The 24,116-nt window shown below is 42.8% G+C and overlaps 3 protein-coding genes across 3 annotated transcripts; all 3 read right to left on the reverse strand.

Moving 5' to 3' along the window:
* Positions 1–755: 755 nt before the first annotated feature.
* Positions 756–2,762, reverse strand: LOC146450044 (uncharacterized). Its single transcript, XM_085100877.1, has 2 exons — positions 2,615–2,762; positions 756–2,506 (listed from the first exon to the last, which is right to left on the reverse strand). Exon 2 carries the CDS (start codon positions 2,503–2,505, stop codon positions 1,870–1,872), a length of 636 nt encoding a protein of 211 aa, XP_084957003.1. The 5' UTR covers position 2,506; positions 2,615–2,762; the 3' UTR covers positions 756–1,869.
* A 2,907-nt stretch (positions 2,763–5,669) lies between these two features.
* On the reverse strand, positions 5,670–8,588 carry LOC146450045 (lipase ZK262.3-like). The gene has a single exon (XM_085100799.1). It carries the CDS (start codon positions 8,474–8,476, stop codon positions 7,220–7,222), a length of 1,257 nt encoding a protein of 418 aa, XP_084956925.1. The 5' UTR covers positions 8,477–8,588; the 3' UTR covers positions 5,670–7,219.
* A 7,459-nt stretch (positions 8,589–16,047) lies between these two features.
* Positions 16,048–17,629, reverse strand: LOC146450046 (uncharacterized). The gene has a single exon (XM_085100808.1). The coding sequence runs from the start codon at positions 17,098–17,100 to the stop codon at positions 16,048–16,050; it is 1,053 nt and encodes a 350-aa protein (XP_084956934.1). The 5' UTR covers positions 17,101–17,629.
* Positions 17,630–24,116: the final 6,487 nt, after the last annotated feature.

Raw genomic sequence — 24,116 nt, forward strand, 5'->3', positions numbered from 1 at the left:
AGAACTTCTATAAATTAGACTTTGCAAAAAAGTATATATATAGCATTTTTTGGTTGATTCTGTTGCATACATAATAAACAAAATTATGTACATTAACCTCTTAGATTAAATCTTTGTTCCTACTTTACCTGGCCCCACAAGACTACAAATAATCAAGGTTTGAAATTAAACCCAACATGATGATCTTCACCTTAACTGGCAAATTATCTGCAATTAAGTCCTTTGCAAACTGCAATTCACATAAAGTTTGTAAATTGCAAATCGCCATTCTTAGTAAACTAGTAATCAGTTTCTTCTTCTTTATATTAGTAAATTTGACAGAGAGAACCCTGGAGATCCATGCACAAGATCTTCGCTACACCCTCATCAGAGCATCAGTTTTGTACAAAACATGGGTACCAGATCAGAGTTGCTTTTCCTATGCATGCACATGGGGTAGGATCATCAACGACCACAAGCTGACAAAAATATGAGAGACTGACCAGAACCAAAAGCCATTCAAGAAAAGCCTCACTGCCATTGACACACAAAATACAGAAATTAAGATATCAAGTGACCACATTGTGCATGAAATAAATAGAGCATATCACATGACAGCATGGAGATACGAAATTTCTCTTTGAGTGTTGAAAAATATTTCACGAGTGAGCGCAGCGAACAAGTGAAATATTTTTCAACACAAGAAGAGAAATTTCGTATCTCCAAGCGGCCATGTAATGTTCTGTTTATTATATAAACACCAATGAAATACTAAATCAGTACAAAAGGTATGATTTATTATGTAACCATAGCAGTGGTGATCTTTTCACGCGTGAAGATATCATGTTTTCGTGCTAAAGCTCACATGGTATTTCATTGGTATTTCTATAAATAATTATTATAATATATTTTATCTACACTTTGTTATTAAATACAAGATAATTTGACATCAGCAGCATTCATTACACTGCAAATTGTTAGCTCACTGCAAAAATACAATAAACAATAGAGGGAAAATACCATCAAATGAAAATTAAAGTATTTCTGATATTATAGCCATCCATAAACACACTTCCCCTAAAATAACTATTGCTCTTATGAAAACAAAAGCTATCTTATATTTACTAATAAACTGTAGATATATTGTTTCACTCATGATGAAGTCACTTGATTTCTTACTTCATGCTAAATTTTTATGTTTTACTTACACACTCTGATAATAGCAGCTAAATTCCGGCAAAAATAAATTACAGACAGTTGACTGAGATAATTTCTTGTCTTAACAGAAGATGGATAACGTGCAAAATGTATGAACGTCAGCTTTAAATCCCAAAAGGAGTAATAACAATGCATCGTTTTTACCAGAAGCCCATAATTTCAGAAGGTATCCGGTCAACTCGCCTATGTGCAAACTCGCCTACAAACAAACTCGCCTACAACTTGTCAGCTCGTCTACACTATACGTAGGCGACTTCGCTTCCTGAAGTAGGCGAGTTCCCTCAAGTAATGTATGCCTTTTATAACTTTATGTTCTATCTAACTCACTCTTTAATCCATGAACTGAAATAAGCGTGCTATGTTCTAAATTCTCCTATGTAGGCGAGTTCACCAGTGGGCGTAGGCGAGTTGGCATAGGCGAGTTTGCACGTAGGCGAGTTGACCGGTAACCTTTCAGAAGTACTCCAAATGGAATGATGCGTACCATTTGATTTTCCAACTTTTTTTCCATGTAAATGGTAAGCACCCCATAGCACCACAATTACCAAAACGAAAACCCGCGAGGGGATTAAGCCATATATCTTTCTACAGGGGAGGAAGACTGTGGAACAGAGGTGTTAACTCTGGGTTTTTAATTGAGGGAGACCACTTATTTGACAAAAGATGGCCTCCTCAGAATCTAAAACCCAGTGAATGAACCATGATGAAATAAAAATTATAACAGGCGGAACAGAAAAACAAGACGAGCATACACCTTGAATTTCGCCTTGCACGCTTCATGGCGCTCAAAGCTTTCCTGTTAAAAGCTTGGAATTTCACTTTCCCTTCGGACACATTAACAAATCCTATCCCAGCCCGGTAATTCTCCAGTGCTAGTCCTCGCAGTTCTGTGATAGTTACTTCGTACAACGCGTTCAGTGAGAGTTGACCGTCAAAAACAGGCTGACTCAAAACAACCGGAAGTGATTTTCTGTTGACGATTTCGTGTTGGCTGAAAACACCGATGAAAATCGCACACACCACAAAGCAGTAAAATGGTGTCCCCTTGAAATAACCTCCTTTAAGAGCCAAGGCACCGAGAAAAGACGCCAAAAACATCAGCCGTGTTAGGAACAAGAAACACACACAGTCGAGATAAGTCGTTAACCTTCTTCGAAAGTATGGTCGACTCTGGGTAATGAAGTGGTTCGAATAAGCGTACACTGTGTTTCGTATCCGCACAGTCTTTCCAACATCTTTTACCGTCACTTGCGTATGCTGAACTTCTCTGACGGCAGTATGGGGTAAAAGCGGATCTCTCTCGGACATCCTGATGGAAGAACCAAATAATCAATCAACCAATATAAAACTGAACTCAGTTGAACACTATAGCCTGACAGGCACCTTGCCAAGGCACGGCCTTAAAATGCTATGATACCTGGTCAAGAAATTCGCATCCACTGAAGAAGAAACGCAATCGTCGCCCTTCAACAAGGTTCATGCAACGTTAGGTTCGATGTTTTTCCGGGAATTCGAAAGCAGACCAAGATCGCATGAAAGGCCTTCTAAGTGTCACACAATATCTCTTCAGCGAAGGCCAAACTCGTACCCAGTCGTAAACGAGAGTGGATTGCGGCGCGCGGGGTTTCATGGGGAGGGACGACATTCCTCACTAACCATGACACCTTGCGTGCCTCAAGACTTCTTCATCAAAAACATATTTTTCTAACCCCATCGAACGAGAAGGTAAACTCGCACTGGCGATAGCCTACACCACGATGGGAGCTTTACTGGATTCTTGTAGCAGTGAGGAAACATACCATCACATCCATTTCGCATCACATTTACCGTATTTACTCGAATAAGCGCCGCGGCGCTTATTTAATTTTTCGTGTCTCCTGTGCGGCGCTTATTCGAGGGCGGCGCTTATTAAAAGGCTCAAACCACAAAGCCAAAACATTTTGATTGTACAAGCAAATGCTGACTATCTCCATACTGCAAATGTTACAGGGAAGAGAAAGAGGGAGGTTGGGCTTGTCGTACCGGCGAAGTTTACAGCCTTCACGCAAGAACTGAAGAACGCGAACATTTTGAAGAGAGAACTGAATGAAAGAGCATCTTGAGATATACTCACTTCGAACTGAAAAACATCACTATTGATGAAAATAAATTCCCATTGCTGGCTAAGAACCGCATTGCAGCGATTGCAGTGTATTTTTATCATCTTATGGAAATACTCGAATAAGCGCCGCACCGGAGCTGCGGCGCTTATTCGAGGGCGGCGCTTATTAACCATTCCGCGCTTAATCGAGGGCGGCGCTTATTCGGGGGCGGCGCTTATTCGAGTAAATACGGTATCCCATTGCGCATACGCCACACGTTGACATTCCAATCCTAGCAGTATGCAGGATGTTTGTTCCATGGACCTAGTTTAATGGCCTTAGCTCCCACGAGTCTCCTGTAGCTCAGTGGTAGAGCATCCGAACTAGTAATCAGTAGGAACGGGGTTGGAGCACTCGGATATTCTTTTCCCGAGTATGCCAATGTCCGGTTCACTGAATAATACATCATTCTCAACAATAAAACCTATTTTGTTCTAATATTCTCTTTGGGTTCTCCTGAGTAAACCCCGGATGGCAGTATTAAGTCCAGGCCCCAGTTGTTAAAAGAGCGGATAACTTTATCCAGTGGATAAGTCACTATCCAGCGGAGCAAATCTACTCCAACCCAAACTTTTGACAAGTTTTTCATACAATCCTATTGTTAAATTTCACATATGCTTCTACTCTATTCACAAACTAAAGGACTATCGGGAAAATCTTGCACACATTTTATCTGCCGGATAGCGAACTATCCAGTGGATAAAATTGTCCGCCCTTTGAACAACTGGGGCCAGGATCGCTTGATACCATGACGTAAAAAGACGTCTTGGGAAAAGGAGGGAAAGCGTTTCCAGATCTATGTTCGTTTGCAGTCTATGCAGCTGTTAGCTGTCGGTCAAAAACTGATAATGATGATGATCATCGTCATTTTGACTATTAGTTGTTGTTGTTCTTTTTTTAAATTTTATTCCTTTTTAATGATATAATGCAACAAAAATGAACAATTTTACACTAGTTACTATGTACAAGATATTATAAGCTAACACTACAGCTTTTTGCATCTGAAGGGGCTACCCTGAGCGGTATAAATCAATAAAGATTCTTCTTCTTCTTCTTACATTACTTTTTATGATTACAAAATAAATACAGTCCTTAAATTACAACACCTACACTACAAACTATGGATAATGATGACGACGAGAAACGATTCAAGTTAGATAACAGCCACATAGGAGAATGTGTCATTTCTCCAGTGCCTGGCAAAAGTGGACGGAAATTAATTATCGCCATCTGTATCGCCTGAAATTTCTTGCAGAGTAACCTTAAAAGAAAACCCTTCACTGATCTCCTAACATTTTAGTAGCAGTACAGTCGACTCCCGATTAACTCGAACCCTCGCTAACTCGAACCTCGCGCTAACTCGAACCAATCTTCCTTTCCTTTCAGGTCATTTTCTATATAATTTTACCCTCGGTAACTCGAACTCCCGGTAACTCGAACCTTTTTCAATTTCCCTTGAAGGTTCGAGTTATCGGGAGTCGACTGTAGTTTATTCAGCCATGTTACACAGACTGAACAAAGTGTTCGTTTAAATTTGGACGCGGAAATTACATATATACTAAAAAGGGTAAAACAAAGTAGGGATAATACATGTTAAAATAATAAATGATTGGCTTTAAAACACGAGCAGCAGTGTTTTATCGGGATTTAAAACCACGAGGCGCAGCCAAGTGGTTTTAGACAGGTTTTAAAACCACTGCACGTGATGTTTTATCGACCATTTGATAGGTCAATGGGCTTAGGAATTATTTATGAGTTTTGAATGAGCAAAAATATACAGTCGACTCCCGATAACTCGAACCTTCAAGGGAAATTGAAAAAGGTTCGAGTTATCGGGAGTTCGAGTTACCGAGGGTAAAATTATATAGAAAATGACCTGAAAGGAAAGGAAGATTGGTTCGAGTTAGCGCGAGGTTCGAGTTAGCGAGGGTTCGAGTTATCGGGAGTCGACTGTAATGGTGTTCAGGATGCATAGAGGTTTCATAAAGCAGGCACATGTAGTGCTGGGTGAACAAATTGATTCTTTTGTTACTTAGAATTAAAATTTCCTTTGAGGATGTGGTGCTAAAGCTACCAGGAAGGTTATTCACATGCAGAACTTAGTAGTAATGCTAGTAAATGACCTGTGCAGAAATTTAGTATTATAGATGAGGGACCAAAGAAGAAGAGTCGGCTCTAAAGATTCTTTCAAAACGCACATTTTGGAACAGGTTGCGCAATTTTGAACGAACACGAACGACTGGAGCTAGAGCAGTCAGCTTTGCGTGCCTATGTCTTATATGAGACAGCTTTTTCACGGTAGTCATCTTGTTAAATAATGTTACACCAGTATAAAGTCGAAAATTTATAATGCTCTATTTTTAAAGTGAAGCACCCTGTCAGGTAGGCATGATAACAAAGAAACATAAAAAAATGGAAATGACGTAAATCACACAACGCAAAAACATATTTACACGGAACTTTTCTTAAAACATGCACGATAAATTTTAAGTTGCTACGAACTAAACAATAGTTGAAGTAATAAAGGACTTGAAATTTGACAGAGCGATTTTTGAAAACTAATCAAATTCAAGATGAACTGAACTGTACCTCAATCCCAGGATAAGTCCTGAAACCAACGCGTTCAACTTCAAATTTTTTGTTTCTATCATCTAACACATTGTTTATATCTTAACTGATTCTCAAGCTTTTTCTAGGAATCACACTATAAATGGGCCAAACCAGCAGTTTCCCGAAGTAGTAGTCCATGTAACAATTATACTCCCAACTGTTAAAACATACCGGCAGATCGTTCTGTAAAGGCTGGTTTCCATATGATCGCGGATCGCAGATCGCAGATCGAAATAAGGTCTGCGATCGTCTGCGATCATATGGAAACTACTTCTGCGATCGTCTGCGATCGCGATCGCAGACGATCGCTGAAGATAGAACCATGTTCTATCTAAAGGCTGGTTTCCATATGATCGCAGACGATCGCAGACCTTATTGCGATCTGCGATCCGCGATCATATGGAAACCAGCCTTTAGACAAGCCAGCAAAAAAAAAGTACTAGGGACCTTAAGCAGCGACGACGACGACGGCAACGAGAACGTCAGAAAACAATAGTTTTAATTAGCAAAACACTGGCTCTGCACGTGCATTATACACTTTGGTACATTTCTTTGTCGTCCTCTGCAAAACAGCAAAGTGAAATGACTAAATTTAAGGTTTTATGGAGAACGTCAACGAAAATTGATTAATGTTCCTTTCTCTTTCTGAACTTTGAAGGCGCCCCTTCGACGTCAGCTCCTCGATAGTTTGGCTACATTGCACAAACTGAGAGAGTACAAATCATCGCGAATTTATTCAGAAGACGCGAAGGTAATTTTTTAAGTTTCGTTTTCGTCGGCGTCGTCGTCGTCTCTGCTTAAGGTCCCTAGTACTGATACTGATATACTTCGGCCTTGTGCAAAACAAATCCTGGTTAAAATGCTGTTTCTATTCTCCAAGTCAGTTTTTTGGCCTTCAGCGAAGAATGTTTGAACAGGTTAACACTGCCGGTTTAATCTCGGCGTTTCAGTTGAATTCTTCAGTAGCTGAATGCATTCAAGTGGCAGAAAACTTTATCGATTCCGAATTTCCGAGGCCGCTGTCGGATTTCCGGAAATCCCAGCTAGCCGGCCTTGTCGCGCTGCACATATAAAGAACATTTTTCTCCCTAGGAAAACGAAAAGGATTATAATTTTTATGTTCAAGTCTTAGGCGATGATTTATTAAGGAAAACGTTAGTTATCATCAGCTTGGGTCAGAGTAGCATTTGCTCAGTACAAGGCTACGCAGCCAGTGTGCACGTCTAAACATCGACAACATCTGACTGATGCCGGAAAAAAATGGCTTTCAGTTACACGACAGCTGTAGCTACTAGGGCTAATGACACGAAACGAAACGATGCCATTAGCATTACCGAATTAGTGCTGGATGAACTGACTTCTTGAGCGTACAAGCCCTTCTTGTATTTGTACTTCGTGCAGCGATCTTTCAAAAACTGGAACCTTTTCGATGTATTATTATTGGTGTCGTCCGATGTTTCTCGTTTCTTGCGCATCGAGCGAACACATTTTGATTCCCAGAATGTTCCGACTGGAATGCTGAAGTAGATTTTGTGTCGCTCAAAAGATGCTAATTTTGAGAAACTGCATGACGCGTCTTCGTTGTAAGGTTTCTCGTGACATTCCTTGTGTTCAGAATAAACACTTGTAGCAGTTTTGCTGTAGAAAGCTTCGACTCCGTGGTGGTAAGGGCCGTTAAGAACGGACACAGAGACTACAGAAGGGAAATGAGGAACAGCATCATTGTAATTGACCACTCTCCAACTGTTGTTTACAAGCTTATCGTGATGATAAGCGTAGTCGTAGTTCCCAACTCGAGGCATTCCAAAAGTGTACGAGATGATGTTCTTACGAGCAGCAAAATTATTGTAACTGAGCCAGGCACTTGCCAAGGATGCCATGGCGCCACCCAGAGAATGTCCTGTAACCCACAACTGATACGAAGGATTCTCTGAAACAAGGGCTTTCACTTCCGCCTTCATGCACTGCCATAATGCCTCGAATCCTCGCTTCCAGTAGCTTTGAACTTCGCCGTCCAAAAATTTTATTTTAGGGACGGCTAAGGCCTTTACAAATTGGATAAATGCTTGGCCGAAATTCTCGGAACCTCTAAAAGCGACCACAATGACCGCTAATTCATGGGAAACGGCAACATAGCCAGAGCATTCGTTATCGAAGAAGTCACATTTCTTGGTAACAACAGCTTGAATTCGGAAGTTGGCGGAAGGCAGAGAGTTGTCAAGACATTCCTGAGGATGATCGGGATCATAAGCTACTGCTGAAAGAAGCAGCATCTTCATGGATAAGTCTGGATCATAACGGGACAACACGTCACTGCAGTGAGATTCTTCGACGATATTTTCTGCCCCCTTGCAAGGGTTGGTTAAAACGGCGCCTGGCGTGTGACATTTGTTATCTCTCTTACACCATCTGCAGTTAAAAAGATGCCGGGATGAGTCGACGCAGTCTCCGCAGTTTTTGTCGCTACAAGAGCCGAACACGATGGTTAGCTGAAGAAGGATTACATAGAAGCAGAGGGGGGTGAACATTTTGATCAACTGACAATACTGATCAGCTTGCAACTGACGCAGTGAACGACCGGAGGACTTCACCTTACTGAAGGCAAATTATGACTTGCGCAGTAAGCATACTGAAAAATAAATAAGACAAGGATTAGCGGTGAGGGTAAAAGGTGGAAAGAGTTTGCGGAATGGTATGTGGCATGGCGTGCGGAATGGCATAATTATGCGAAATACGATTTACGCGGGGAATAAATTAACTGAAGAGCGCATTCTGTTTTCGCGTCAATTTTATAAGAGCAGCAGTTTTTTCGATGTTGCGGACTATTAAACAACCAAACAACAGATCTAGGATTAGAAAATATACGCCTGGGATAGAACATGTCTGATCGCTGGTTAGGAAGTGAGAGTGAAGAAATCGATGAAGTTTCGCATTCAAGGAACTAAGAATAAATTAAATTTCTAGTTGACAAAAAGAACGTGGCAGCGAGTAGCCTAGACAAAAAGCAACACCAGACTGGAGAAATAAAATCAGTTCAAGGCCAAAACTATTATGTGAGAAATTTTAAATTTAAACTCGGTCATTTTATCAGACTCTTTGATGGTTACAATTTGTACAACTCATGGGAAAAATATGTTCTACTTTTTCTCACCTTACATTTTCGTCGAGCGACGAGTACGCAAGTCACTGTTGAGCTGCTGAGCTAGCTACCTAGCTATTCAATACGGCGATTCAGGTAGCTATAGTTCAGTTGCGCGTTATCGAACTAAACATATCCGTCTTTAATTAAGGTCTTTCAGTGCCAGACGTCCCAACCTAAAATGAGATTTAAAAGCGAAAAAGCCCTAGAGCAAAAAAAGCAGATGACAAGTATGGTGTCTAATTATCGACACTGGTTGTGTGAAAGGTTGTGAAACTATTCTTATCACAAATGCATTTTGGTCAAATTGTTGTTCATTTTCCCGCTCATGATAAATGAATCATCGAGCATACAGGGTATGAGAATTAATCTTTTAGCGAAGGTTAAAAAAAAAGAAAAAAATGTTTATTATTTGCCCTCGGTAAAGGATCAATCTTTGTCCTGAGAAGACTTCACGCTGCCACGTTATTTTTGTCAACCGAAGTCGCATGGAGTAAAGTGAACATGAAATTTAATTTACAACGGATTTATTCATAGTTCCTTGAATGCGAAAACTATAAACAGTTTTCATCGCTTTCTTTACCCTCACTTCTTCCAAATCAACAATCAGACGATCAAATCCTCGAATTGTTGTTAATATTTAGCAAGAGTCGGCAGCATCAAAAAGCTGCTGCTCTTATAAAATTGGCGCGAAAACCGGATGCGCTCTTCAGTTAATTTATTCCCCGCGTAAATCGTATTTCGCATAATTATGCCATTCCGCACGCCATGCCACATACCATTCCGCAAATTCATTCCACCTTTTACCCTCACCCAAGGATTAGGTATTCAGTCAAATACGACAAAACAGTAACAAAAATACATTATGAAATAATCAAGAACAGAGGGTCGAAAAATGAAGAAATGTATAGAGCAAATAATGATAAAACTCCTGAAAACTGATGAGAATTGTGCCGAGGCACTCAAAGCTTTGAGCCACTAAAAATGAGAATTGAATTACGTCAAGATGGAGGAAAATGGATGAAAACGTTGTTTAAAAATTAATGATTTAAAATTAGCCTAACAAACGTTTAGCTATTTGCATTGGAAAATGAAATTTTTTTAAATAACTAAGCCCCCATTCAAATTAGCCAATCAAAGTTACATACAATTTTCCACAAATCACGAAATTATAAATGGATCGAAATAAAATTAATTAATTTTGGAAATTAACATTTTTATTCTTAATTTTGAAATGCGCCTAAGCCCTCACGTTGCTAACTACTGAAAAGGGAATAATTTTCATAATTAAAGCAGTTTCGATTGTTTCTAATTGAGTGGCTAAACGGTTTGTTACGAAACGTTTCAACACGTTTCGTTGCCGGATCTCTTGTGGTAGAAATGTACGTGCCAGACGTCACTTTACATGTAAATAAAGCAACTCCTAACACTACAGCAAAGGGTAATTTATTTGGACAAATATTTCAACCAGCACAACTAGTCTTCTTCAGGACTAGTCTCCTCCGCAGCTGTCGTTTGGCTTCGTCACGTTTCCATTCCTGTAGCCAATCACAGAATCGCTCATATAATTCTAAGTGAGTCGCACCAAGACTACTCTTCCAATCCCAGCTCGTGTTTTATCGGTTACGCGTGACAAAAGAAAATGGCGTCTCTCGAAGAAGCTTTCGTTTTGACGGCTTCCAAGATAAAACTCCCAGCTTAAATAAGCATCAGAAGCAGGAAATCGAAATAATCGTTTTGCCAATGAAAGATGTCTTTGTCAGTCTGCCAACGGGGTTTGGAAAATCCCTGATTTATCCGGCCCTTCCACGTTGTTGTTGACTTGTTGGGGCGTTGTCATCCCAGAGGAACTAACGGCCTCATGTCTGGGACACAGTGGCCCAGCAAGTTGAAGTGTTTAGGAAATGCTGCTATAGCATAAGAATGGTTAGGATTGTTAGTGGCTTGTCTGTGTTCTTTGAAGCGAGGCATACGTTTAGTTTCTCCTATGACTCTAGAGCTTTTCTTAGTATCATCAGGTGCCTTTCGCTATCCTTTTCGTGGGCGAATTTGAAAAGAACGCTATTGCAGGTTATGCCCACAAACCTTCTCTCTCTTCTCTGGAGCACACTCGAGCTGCTTCCCAATCCCCACCCCCTCCCCCCACTTTCCCAGGGTGCTAGATTGGCGCGTGCACTACAAACATACACTATGTAAGTTGCCGGAAGGGTCTGAATTATGCTGGGGCTATAGATATCCATGCCCAGTGACAGAGTACATTAAGTGACTGGACCAGTTAACAGACAATGAAAATCATACATATATTAAGGACGGTGCCTACTATTTGTAAGACGGGAGAACGGTCGACGCAAGGAACAATAGATTTGAGTAAAAGATATACGAGTTTATTAATCACGCGGTCGAACGTCTAAAAAACGGGAACGAGTAACACAAGGGTTATTGATAAATTATAAACATCTGAATTACAACTTGGGGACTTCAGTCCTGCTTGGTGACTTGTTCTTGTGAAACCGACTAATGAACTGAACTAACCGAGCCAAAAGGAGGCTAACTTATAGTAGTCTAAAGTACAAAATCTAAACCATAAAAGGCAAGGGTGATCTGTAACCTACTAAAACAGGATACGTGGGAGTAGCTATTACACAACAAACTAAAGTGTGTGATGAAACCAGAAAATTCAGGAAAATAACTAAATAATGATTAATTCAGAATAATTAAACAATGCAAAAATAATTTGGACTTGAAACTAAAATAGACTTAATGTGACCCGGTCACACTCCTCCCTGCTTTTGCTTGCCATGTCCTCATGCGAGCAAAATAAAACAATAATAAAACTAGAAAAAAAACCCATTTGATAATTAAGAGTAGAATAGACTCCAGTTGCTTAACTATTGGTATTAGTGAAACACAGTTCTTATTTAGGTTGATGGTGTGGGTTGCTGTGATGTCCCTTGTTAAGCCTTGCAGAACGGCGCAGCTGTGGTCTGTCAGGCTCTGCTACTGGAACAGGTGCAGGTCCATGAGGGGCATCAAAAGCAATCACAATGTCATCATTATCATCCGAGGAGTCATCAGAACTTGCACTGTTGTTTCTCCGTAACGGTGCTCTAATAAGTCTGGGGTTGGGTAACACTGTCCTTGGTTTTGGCTTGGGGCAAACTTGAATCTCTGAGCGATTGACAATCTTGGTTGCGCCATCACCATCAGTAGGCTCAATCTCATAGACGTTGTCACGCCGGTTGACAACCTTGTAAACCTTGGAGTTCCACTTGTCCTGGATTTTGGATCTTCCTTTGGGGTGGCTGCGGGTAAGAACTCTTTCACCAATTGGTAGTTCATCCGGCTTCACATGTTTACGACGGTCAAACTGCTGCTTCCGAAGGGTAGCTTCAGCTTTCAGTTTGTCCTGTGCCTGCTGGTGGGCTTCACGCAATCTGTTCTGATGTTGGGATAACCATTGTTCAGTTGGTGGGTTGTCATCTTCATTATTTTGGAACATCAAGTCAACAGGCAATTTAGGGTCTGTGGCAAATAACAGGTAATGTGGTGAGTACCCCGTAGAGGAATGTGGTGTTGCGTTGTATGCATAACACAATTCCTTGAGGTGCTCTGGCCATCTCCTCTTCTTCTCAGGGGGAAGGGTGCACAGAAGATCATGAAGGGTCCGGTTGAAACGCTGGCACTGGCCATTTCCTTCAGGGTGGTAGGGAGAACTTCTGGATTTCTTGATACCATACATCTGGCAGAGTTCTCTGACAACCTCAGCTTCAAAGCACCTGCCTTGGTCAGAGTGGATTCTTTTGGGGACACCGTACACTAGAAACCAATCTCGAACCAAGGCTTTTACCACAGTGCTGGCTCGCTGGTCTCTGGTCGGTACTGCTACAGTGAACTTAGTGAAGACATCAGTCAACACCAGTACGTTCTCTCTTCCATCAGATGCAGGTTCAAGTACAGTGAAGTCCATGGCTAGTACTTCCAGGGGCTTAGTGGCAATGATGCTTGTCATTGGTGTCTTGACGGGTAGGTAGGGCCCTTTCGCAATTATACACCGCTCGCATTCTGACAGGTACTGCTTGACATGGTCATGTAGTCCAGGCCACCAGCAACGTTCTCTTACCAACTGCTCTGTTCGCTCTAGTCCTTGATGACCACACTGATCATGGACACCAGCAAGGAGTTCAGCGCGGATATTGCAAGGTAGGAGAAGCTGTAACTTCTGGTTGCCATGGTTGTCATAGTGACTTCGGTAAAGAATGCCATTCTTCTCTGCAATACGGTCCCACTGGTTCAAGAGCTGTCTTGCTTCACGGGTTTCGGTTCTTTTCTCACAAGGGGAAGGCTTGCGGCCAAGGGTGCGGTAATGGATGAGACGCTTAATGGTAGGATCTGCACTCTGTAATCTGGTCAACTGTGTCGCATTCCAGTAGGGTAGTGGTATGGTACTAGATAGCTGGGGAGGGTCCATTGTTAGCTGCTGAACTGCTACACTTGAGTTCTCTGCCAAGCATACTGCTGACTGGAGAAGCTCCTCTCTAACAGACTCCGGTACGGCAGTGGTGCTGAGGGATGAGGCCAGGGAGGCTTCAACTTCCTTAATGTCACACTCTCCACCTTCCTCCTGGTTCAGGCGACTGAGTGCATCAGCATTGGTATTCTGCTTTCCTGCTCGGTACTTGATGCTGAAGTTGAAGTTAGCCAGCTCGGACACCCATTGTTGCTCGACAGCTTTCAGCTTACACTTGGACAGCAGATAGGTCAATGGGTTGTTGTCAGTTAACACTGTGAAGGTGGAGGACATCAGGTACTCTCTGAATTTTTCCGTCATGGCCCACTTGAGTGCAAGGAGTTCCAGTTTTCTGGAGGAGTAGTTTTCCATGTTCCTTTCAGCTCCTCTGAGGGAACGGCTGGCGTACGCAATTGGTCTGACTTTACCATCCTGCTCTTGTGACAGCACTGCTCCTAGACCATCATGGGAGGCATCTGTTTCAACAATAAAGGGCTGTGTATAGATAGGGTAGGCTAAGACTGGGGGGCTTGTAAGTGCTTGCTTGAGGCTGTTAAATGCTTCCTGGCACTCTTGGTTCCAACTGTTTCCGATGGACTTGTTTCTCTGCTTCCCGTGCTTGCCACCTTCATACAGCTTGGACACCACCTCATGTAGGGGTCTGGCTAGCTGTGCGAAGTGTGGAACAAATCTGCGGTAATAGGACGCGAAGCCCAGGAATGATCTCAGGTCCTTCAGGGTCTTTGGCTGGGGCCAGTTTGTCACTGCTTCTGTCTTGGCAGGATCAGTGGCAACACCATCAGCAGACACCACATGGCCAAGGTAGGTGACCTTTGGGCGAAAGAACTGGCACTTCTTGGCCTCGATCTTCAGTCCATGCTCTCTCAATTTACGGAACACCATTTCCAGGCGCTGCAGGTGGGTCTTGATGTCTTGGCTAAACACAATGATGTCATCCAGGTAGACAATAAGGACCTCCAGGAATTCATCACGAAAGATGGACTGCATAACTCGCTGGAAGGTTGAGGGCGCTCCTCCGAGACCAAACGGCATGCGGTTGTACTCGAACAACCCAAAGGGGGTGGTGAAGGCTGTCTTGTGACGGTCTACAGGGTCAACTTCTACCTGGTTGTAGGCTGAAGCCAGATCAATGGTGGAAAAGTACTTGGCACCTCCCAATACGTCCAGGCTCTCGTCTATCCTAGGTAGAGGGTAGGCATCACGCTTCACTTTGCGATTAAGGTCTCGGTAGTCTACACACAGACGCAGGGCACCATTTTTCTTCCGGACTAGGACAATCGGCGAGGCGTAGTTGCTCTGGCTCGGCTTAATGACCCATTTGTCTAGCAGGTCTTGCAGGTGTTCCTTCACCTCTGTCAGTTGGTTTGGAGGAATCCTTCTGTGGCGTTGGTTTACTGGGACATCATCACATGTCGGTATACGGTGCTGAATGGCTGTGGTTCTCCCTAAACTGTCTCCATCTCGTGCAAACACATCTGAATAGGTAGTGAAGATCCGCAACGCTTCTTGCTTCTCTTCTGGGGTTCCGGGGAAATCTGTCAAGGTGATTTCAGCAGGGAGATCTTGCTTGCTCTGGGGGGCTGCAGGGCTTTCAGGCTCTGGTGGGGAAGGCTCCTGGCTCTCTGCTCCTAGAGGGCAGGACACTATCACCTCATTGCTGCGTACATCAAACTCCAGCTGGTCTCCACTGGTGACTTTTGCTGCACCACGTACCGTTCCAAGGCGTGTCCTCGGCTGTAGCCACACATCCTTTGGTGTAGAGTTCACCACTTGGATCAAGAAGCACGTCTTAGAGCCATCAACTAGGGTACTCGCTACCTGGATGTTTCCTGGTACTGGTACACTGAGAGGTTCAACCAGTGCGTTAGGACCACAGGCTGGGCCAGTCACAGCTATACTTGCTACTGAATTTGGGGGGACTAGAACTGGGTATTTTCCGGCAACGCGCACAAAACCAGAGGTGGGGGTTTCTGAGTTCCTTGTCTTGACATGAGTCTTTTGCTGGAGTAGGTCACCAAACTTGGGAATCTGCGCCAGTACATTAGTACCAAGGAGTCCAGGTACCTCACGTCTCTGATTCGCAGTGGCAGGGGTGTCTTTCAAGACGAGTACTCCACACCTGGGTATCTTCACCCCATCCACCTCTACGTCTAGTTCAAGGTATCCCAGGTATGGAATCTCGAGCCCGTTAGCAGCACGCAGGGTCAGCATTCGCCCATCTTGTTGTACGCGCCCACAGGTTGGCTGGAGTTTCTTCTTATAGAATTCTTCCGTAACAAAAGACACCATGGAACCAGAGTCTACCACGCACAGCACGTCAATACCACCAAGTTTTGCTTGGACTGTTGGGGTACCACCAACCATGTGAATTGGCGTGTGCTTGTCGTCAGGCAGAGGTTTAGAGCCACTGTTCACTTCCTCCACGGCATGGCTCACTGCCGTGGAGCTTTCTCGTTTAACGCTGGTGGCTTGGTATTGGGGGCACTCTTCTTACCACCACCTCCCCAGTTTCTCCGCTGGTTACTTGGACAGTCTCGTTGCAAGTGTTGCTTTGATCCACAACCATAACAGCCGGGTTGCCAGCAGTTTTGGTTGGATGACATCAGGCTTTGAATAGCATTCTGCTGTCTGTCCAGGACTGCCTGCTGGTTACGGATGTGGTCAGCCAGAAGTTTCTGTTGCTTCTGGAGGCTGTCCACAAGCAGCTTCTGGCCTGCAACAAGGTCATTGACCACCTTCTGTAGACTAGCTGTCTCCTTGACTTCACAAGAAACTGCCTGGTCTGGAGGATCTTCAACAGCAGCTTCACGTGCCACAGCGCTTCGTCGCGGGGGTCTGCTATCCTCATCCACCCAGCGTTGCACTTCCTCCCTAACTTGCTGGAAGGTCCTGGTGGGGTGTTCCCGCTGCCAACGTTTGATGTCCCGTCTCAGCTGGAGATCATAAAGATTCCCAGTGAACTGGTCACGGAGAAGCTGGTCTCTATCACCCACGCTCTCAGGAGCTAGTCGCTCAACCCTGGATAGGAGGACCATAAGAGCGTGTGAGTACTCCTGTATGGTCTCCCTCTCCCTCTGGCGTCTCTCGTAGAACTTTTGCATGGCCTGGTAGGGTGTGAGCCCCTCACCAAACGAATTGCGAAGAATCTTGTAAACGTCCGCGCTACTGGTGCGCTCCTCTGGTGGTCTCAGCCTCACTTCTTCCTTGGCAGCCCCATCTAGATGATACAGCAGGAAGTCCACAGCCTCAGCGTTGCTCATGCCCGTGATGGCTCGGTCCGCATCAAGGATCCAGTCTTCTATCAAGTGGTCGTCACGGCTACCCACGAACTTGCGCAGTTTCCGCTCGCGGGGGACCTTCACAGTGATCTGCCCAGGAGCTGTGCCAGAGGGACCAGCGGCCTCAGTTCCTGGTTGCGCCTTCAGCTGGGCCTCCAGTGCAGCCAACTTCTCTGTGAGAGCTTGGAGTTGTTCCGTCGTTGACATCCCTGATAGGTTAGCTCGTTCCCGTTTCTTAAACTCTACTTAAATAACTCAAATCCCACTTCTGACACCAAAATGTAAGACGGGAGAACGGTCGACGCAAGGAACAATAGATTTGAGTAAAAGATTTACGAGTTTATTAATCACGCGGTCGAACGTCTAAAAAACGGGAACGAGTAACACAAGGGTTATTGATAAATTATAAACATCTGAATTACAACTTGGGGACTTCAGTCCTGCTTGGTGACTTGTTCTTGTGAAACCGACTAATGAACTGAACTAACCGAGCCAAAAGGAGGCTAACTTATAGTAGTCTAAAGTACAAAATCTAAACCATAAAAGGCAAGGTTGATCTGTAACCTACTAAAACAGGATACGTGGGAGTAGCTATTACACAACAAACTAAAGTGTGTGATGAAACCAGAAAATTCAGGAAAATAACTAAATAATGATTAATTCAGAATAATTAAACAATGCAAAAATAATTTGGACTTGAAACTAAAATAGACTTAATGTGACCCGGTCACATATTGTTACTGCGCATACGTTCTGCGCATCTCGAGATACTCGGGTTTCCTATGGGTGGTGCCTGCTAATACAGGAATATTTTTGCGCGGTTTAAAACTATGCGGAGAAAGCAGAACTTAGCAAACGCTTTTGGTATCTCGAAAGAAAATTGGGGGTAACCATGCATTTTTCAGAGCTTCAATTTAGGAAAAAAATCCCATACATTGCTTCATATTTTGGCCCTTTTTAGAGATATTATTGCTTAATTATATCTGAAAAATGCGTGGCTACCCCCAATTTTCGTTTTGGATTCCAGTAGGCCTTCCTAAGATCTGCTTTTCCTGCATAGTCATAAACCGCACAAAAATACTTCGATATTAGTAGGCACCGTCCTTAAACTACAACTCTTGCTAAAGGAAAGTTTGAAAAGCCCACTCCCTGCTTCAGCCAACAGCAATTAGGCCACACGTTGGGCTACTAAAAGCTGTATTCAAAAGATGATAGAAGGTCCAGGTCCACCGTGAGCGACCTGGACCGTCTGAGAATCAGGCTACGAGTGACGGTGCCCTGACTACAGGCCCAGAGAAAATAATAAAGGAAACCGAAAGTTTTTCTGAGTTATACGCAGCGAATGACAGATCAGTGAATGAAAACAAAGAAATGAAATTCCCAAACTTTCCTCTCAGTGAAATGAGAAGTATTTGCGAAGGAAAGTTGTCCGCAGTCAAGGGGTGCTTTTATAATCTTCAGTCATTCGAAAAACAAATCAGCTGGTAACGTCTCTCTCTTTCGCAGAAGCTGCTTTACAAAAAAGGAACGAAAATCGGAAAATATGGAAAAAAGGGGCGCGGCCGCGCGCGCTGGAACCTCCGCTCGGTCCGCGTGCTCCTCGTTATTTTACTGTCTCCAGTCCCTTATTCGACTCTTCTCGAGCGCGAAAGAAACTTCTGAGCAGGAGGAAGCCCCTACAATGAAACCGCTAATCGAATATGACGACTGACGGCTCCTAAGCAGGTTTGTGATGTCACCCCATAGCAACCAGAATTCGCGAACATTCAGTAAGTTTACCCCCGTCCGGCTCGGCTCTAATCTCGTACAAAATATTAACGGCAGACTGATCCCAACGGCGGAGGTGACGAGCTTGAGAGAACAAACAACAAAAGCTAGAATAACTGAAATATATTTGTTTTTTAAAAAAACAAATTTTTTTGCCCGATATTTCGGTTTGCAATTCAAACCTTCCTCGGGGTTTGAACGAAAAAGAAAAGTGAGAAACATAAAAGGATCGTTACAAAGAAGATTTAAAATATAAAATGCGTGACAATGATTGGTTGTTTAGGACTAAGTTACAAGTGTGAGACATGTCGTTGGCGTGTTTCGTAACGTCTATTTATACCAAGAGGGTGCAATGTTTTAGCTTTGTTGATTAAATGAGCTTCACGAGCCTTTCTAGCTGAGTCACGTTTGCTGCGTATAAGTTCAAGCGGGATTAGTTGGACGTCGTTGATTGAGTGGCCAGGTTGGTTGAAATGTAGCGAGACAGGAGTAGGGTTGAGTAGTTGATGGTGATTCAGGATAGATCTGCGATGCTAGTCCCCGAAACGTTCATTAAGTTTGCGCTTTGTCTCCCCACTGATTGGGAGTGGCACTTCTTACATTGAATTAAATAGATTAGGTTTTTGGAATTGCAAGATATGTAGTCAGTAATTTTGCATGATTCGTTAGTGTTGAAAAAAGTGTAGTTCGTTTGACCTTCTTGGAGAAATGAGCAAGTTAGGCATCGTGGGTGGTTGCATTTATGAATTCCAGCGGTTTGTTGATTGGAGGGCTTGTTTTGAGGTAGCTCGGAATGGACCAGGAGATCACGTAGACTTGCGTTACATTTGTAGGCGATAACTGGTGGATGAGGGAAAACTTGTTTGCAGTTGGCGGAGGACTGGAGGATGTTGATATGTTTTTTCACAATAGATGAGATTTTGGGAAGAGCAGGATGGAAGGATATGACGAAGGGTGTTCTGTCTGTTTTTGTGGCTTTCTGTTCTTGTGGCTGTAGTGTTGCGTGACGTGGGATGGCTCGTACGCGATTTGCATCTTTTTGTAGGGAATAGCGGCTATAACCACGTTGGACCAGGTGCTTGATGAGTTCTTCGCTTCGTCTATCAGAGAAAGCGTCAGTAGAGCATATGCGACGGATTCGCAGGAAAAGGCTGAATGGAATAGTTTGTTTAGTGTGGTTCGGGTGGCATGAAGTTTTGAGGAGGTATTGATGCTTGTCTGTGGGTTTTGTGTGGAGATCTGTTTGGATGTGGTTGTTGCTGAGGTGGACTTGGACATCTAGGAAAGGGAGTGTCTGATGAGAGGAATTTGAGTATTCATGGGTAAATTTGATACTCGCGTGAATAGAGTTTAAGTATCTGATGAAATCTTTAAGGTGTTCCTCTCCTTCTGTCCATATCATAAAGACATCATCGATGAACCTCCACCAAACGAACGGTTTGAGAGGAGCGTTTTCAATGGCGTGTTGTTCAAATTTACCCATGAATAGATTAGCGTATGAAGGTGCCATGCGGGTTCCCATAGCTGTCCCGTGTACTTGTAAATAGTGTTCGTTTTTGAAGGAAAAGTTGTTCATTGTTAGAATCATTCTTATGAGATCACATATACTTTCAGCAGGAAGGGATTTGTTTTGACGAGTATTTAGAAAATGGCGGCAGGCTTCGATGCCTTCGTTATGAGGAATGTTAGTATACAATGAGGAAACATCCAGGGTGACAAGGAGGGCGTTTTCCGGTAGAGGTCCCAGTTTCTCGAGTTAAAGAAGAAAGTGTGTAGTATCTTTTATGAATGAAGGAAGATTCTGAACAAGGGGCTTTAGGTGGTAATCGACGAACTCGGAAATGCATTCAGTAGGGTGGCCATTGCTGGATATGATGGGTCGGTCAGGGTTACCTTGTTTGTGGATTTTGGGAAGAATGTAGAAACGACCAGTCTTGGGATCAGAGTTGGATGAGAGGTATTTAAATGTCTCATAGTCAATGAGATCATTTTTGTGTAAACGGGTAGTGTATTCTTTGACGCGTTCGTGTATTTTGCTTGTAAGGTCTGAAGATTGTTTTTGGTAATATTTAGTGTCATTGAGCTGTCTGCGGCATTCATCAACATACCAGGAGTCGTCGATTATAACAGTTCCAGAGCCCTTATCAGCTGGTTTGATGACTATATCTGAACGTTTCCTGAGTTTTGTGAGAGCTGTGCGTTCTTCCATAGAGAGATTGTTGTGGATAGTGGCTGGTTTTGAGGTCATGATCTCATTTTCGACTGCATTGATAAAAGTGTCAAGGGCTATGTCTCTTCCATTAGAAGGAGTCCATGATCCCTTGCATCTGAAGCGCTTGACTTCATGATCAGATGAAAGATTTGGATCAGTTAGGTGTTGTTGTTGTTGTTGAAAGAATTCTTTTAGTCGTAAACGTCTTGCAAAATCGTTGATATCTGCTTGTATTTCTGACCAGTTGACACTTTTGGGGGTGGGGACGAAGGTCAGTCCTCGTGATAATAGTTTGGTCTCAGAGTTTGAAAGTCGTACAGTAGAAAGGTTGATCACTGTTTCCTTGTCTTGTAGTGGTTGTGATATGTTATTGTTTTGGGAGCGGGTTCTGCGATTTTTTTTGTGTTGGTTGACGTTTGTTGGTGTTCTAGGAGTGGAGTTGGCTGTATTTCTGTTGGGAGGATAGGAAGGAGCAGTGATGACATTGCGTACAGTGTTGGTACTTTCAGCATCAGTTTGTTCCGCATTATTCATCGATGTTGGGTTACAAATATATTTCAGTTATTCTAGCTTTTGTTGTTTGTTCTCTCAAGCTCGTCACCTCCGCCGTTGGGATCAGTCTGCCGTTAACATTTTGTATTTGAGATAATTTGCTGATCCAGGTCTACAAGTGATCCGGCACCACTCATTGGTTTGTCGCTGTGGAATTGCAGATTTTATTCTAATCTCGTACCCAGATCTCCCACGTTCGACATCTCCGAACCGACTGAGATCTGGGTACGAGATTAGCTCGGCTCGTGATGATCAGATTTTTATGATCACGTTTATTACATTGCAGATGTGCCATACATGACATTCCAATCCTCGCAGTATGCAGGATGTTTGTCCCAGGAACCTAGTTTAATGGCCTTAGCTCCGACGAGTCTCCTGTAGCTCAGTGGTAGAGCATCCGAACTGGTCATCGGAAGGTCTTAGTTTCGACTCCTGATAGGAGCACTCAGATTTTTTCCGGGTATGCCTGTGTCACTTATTAAATAATACACCATCCCCAGATTTTAAGTAGTTTCATGACGACGATCTCGCCACTTGATCGACTTCGCTACTCGCTATAGATCTATCAAGGCCATATACTTTGACTGATACCGTACGCGCCGTTGCCATGGAGCGAAATTTCATTTCCAAGCTTGTCACGAAAAACGCCGTTGTCATTCCAGTCCTCCTTGGTCAAAGTACGAGTGAGCATCTCGTCGCATTACATATATTTAAGGAGGCCCGTAAGGGTTTCTCAACTTACCAGGTCACTCTTCTGCGGACATACGACTCATTCCTCTCGAACTACAACCCCACCATCAATGCCTCCCGCCGTAAGGCACGCGAGGCTTTTCTAATTTATAGAGGGAAAACGTTATCTCCAGAAGGCATTAACAGGAAAAAAGAACACTGAACCTTGATTATACACTTCTATATCTTTGTTATCTCATATTTACAAGTACGCTGTCTTCATGTCATGTATTAGCCAATCATTTTTTCCCATGTATTTTTTCAAACTTTAATTTTAGGAGCCGTTACTATATTTTTGTTATCTCATATTTACAAGTACGCTGTTTTCATATCATGTATTAGCCGATCATTTTTTTCCATGTATTTTTTCAAACTTTAATTTAAGGGGCCGTTACTATATTTTCCTTCAGTATAGCTCTGGCCCTGAGGAAGACTAATTCTATTAGTCGAAATATTGGCCACTAATAAATCTGCCCTTTGCCGTAGTGCCAGCCTTGCATTCAGTTTTGTGGTTTCTCAGTGTTATAGCGTTTGCAACTGATGATGAAAAATTACAAAAATTGTATTTGATCATGTGGACAAACTATAAACATCTTTGTAACTCAGTTGTTGGGCAAAAGTTTAAGGCTAGTTCTGACGTCATATCGGTTACCATAGCAACAGGTCAACTGAACAAAAAGGACCTCTAAATTACAGTTTCTGCAAAATATCTCAAAAACTAAGTCGGTGACTTTATTGCTTTGTTGGAAAGCACCTTTAATTCTTTAACTCCTCTGGCAATGTGACAAATCGTATCGAATAAATCTTGTGTTATATCAAAAAGGCATTTTTTCACCTACAAAAAATTATACTGGATAAGTTTCTCCCAAACGTCTCTATCTGAAGTGCAAAAACTCAAGATTGGTCACCGAGCAAAATTCCGTTCCATTTCCGGTGTAGTGCGCGCGCGATTTTTGATAGACATTTTGATTCTTTCAGCTAACGCATACGCCTTTGTTATGGCGTGGGTGGGTTACGAGGCTGAAGATGACTTTGTTTTGATAAAAACTCCCTGTACTCTTTATTAGTGTAAATCTGAATGTGCTTGTTCTTATGCGGACTACTTTGTATTTTACATTTTAGAAGTACTGAGGTTTGTATCAAAGACAAAGTTAACTGAAGCCTCGTTTCTACCAAAAGGCCAGGTCACTGAGCACACAAACCAAACTGATGGGCTGACACCACGGCAAAGGGCTTATTTATTTGATAAAATAAGCAGAGACCGATACAACGTAGAGTTTACAATACATAGGAGAGACTAAACGACGCTTAAAAGACCGCTTTAATGAACACCGCCGCACCATAGATAAACCCTAACACTAAATCTAAACCCACCACAGCCGCAGAACACTTCCTCACCGCTCCTAGCCACACCGCTAACGACATGCAATTAATCCCCATAGAAAAAGTCTACTCTAACCGAGACTCAATCCGTAAGGCCAGGAAAGCCTTTTTAATCTCAAAAGGCAGAACACTTTTTCCACATGGCCTTAATATTCGCGAAGAAATTTACTAGCTTTTTTCCTTTTATTATTTACTTATTTTTTTGTTATTATTATTTCATTTGCTTCATATTTTTATACTGTCAATCAATTTAGTTAAACGTAGTTCCGCTATTGCGCAAATATTTGTTAGCTATATAAGCGTATATCCCAATGTAAATTTTCATTGTACCTGAAGAAGGCTGGTTTGGCCAGTCGAAATATAGTAACCTTTAAACCGTAATTCTACGTTGTATCGGTCTCTGCTTCTTTTATCATTTGTATTTGTTAAGCCGATCAGATCAACAATTGATCCAATGTATACCAGCAGGATTATCGTCCACGGTTGTTGCTTAGACTTTACTTATTTATTTGGGCCAATATTTCAACTAGTACAACTAGTCTTCTTCAGGGCCAGAGTTACAAAGCACCCAAGTGTAAAC

This window comes from Pavona decussata, unplaced genomic scaffold (genome assembly GCF_977016875.1).
Source record: "Pavona decussata unplaced genomic scaffold, jaPavDecu1.1 SCAFFOLD_510, whole genome shotgun sequence".
Taxonomy (NCBI): domain Eukaryota; kingdom Metazoa; phylum Cnidaria; class Anthozoa; order Scleractinia; family Agariciidae; genus Pavona; species Pavona decussata.

Excerpts from the sequence above, each read along its gene's own strand:
- LOC146450044 (XM_085100877.1), bottom strand. The coding sequence starts at position 2,505 with ATGTCCGAGAGAGATCCGCTTTTACCCCATACTGCCGTCAGAGAAGTT.
- LOC146450046 (XM_085100808.1), bottom strand. The coding sequence starts at position 17,100 with ATGTCAACGACGGAACAACTCCAAGCTCTCACAGAGAAGTTGGCTGCA.
- LOC146450045 (XM_085100799.1), bottom strand. The coding sequence starts at position 8,476 with ATGTTCACCCCCCTCTGCTTCTATGTAATCCTTCTTCAGCTAACCATC.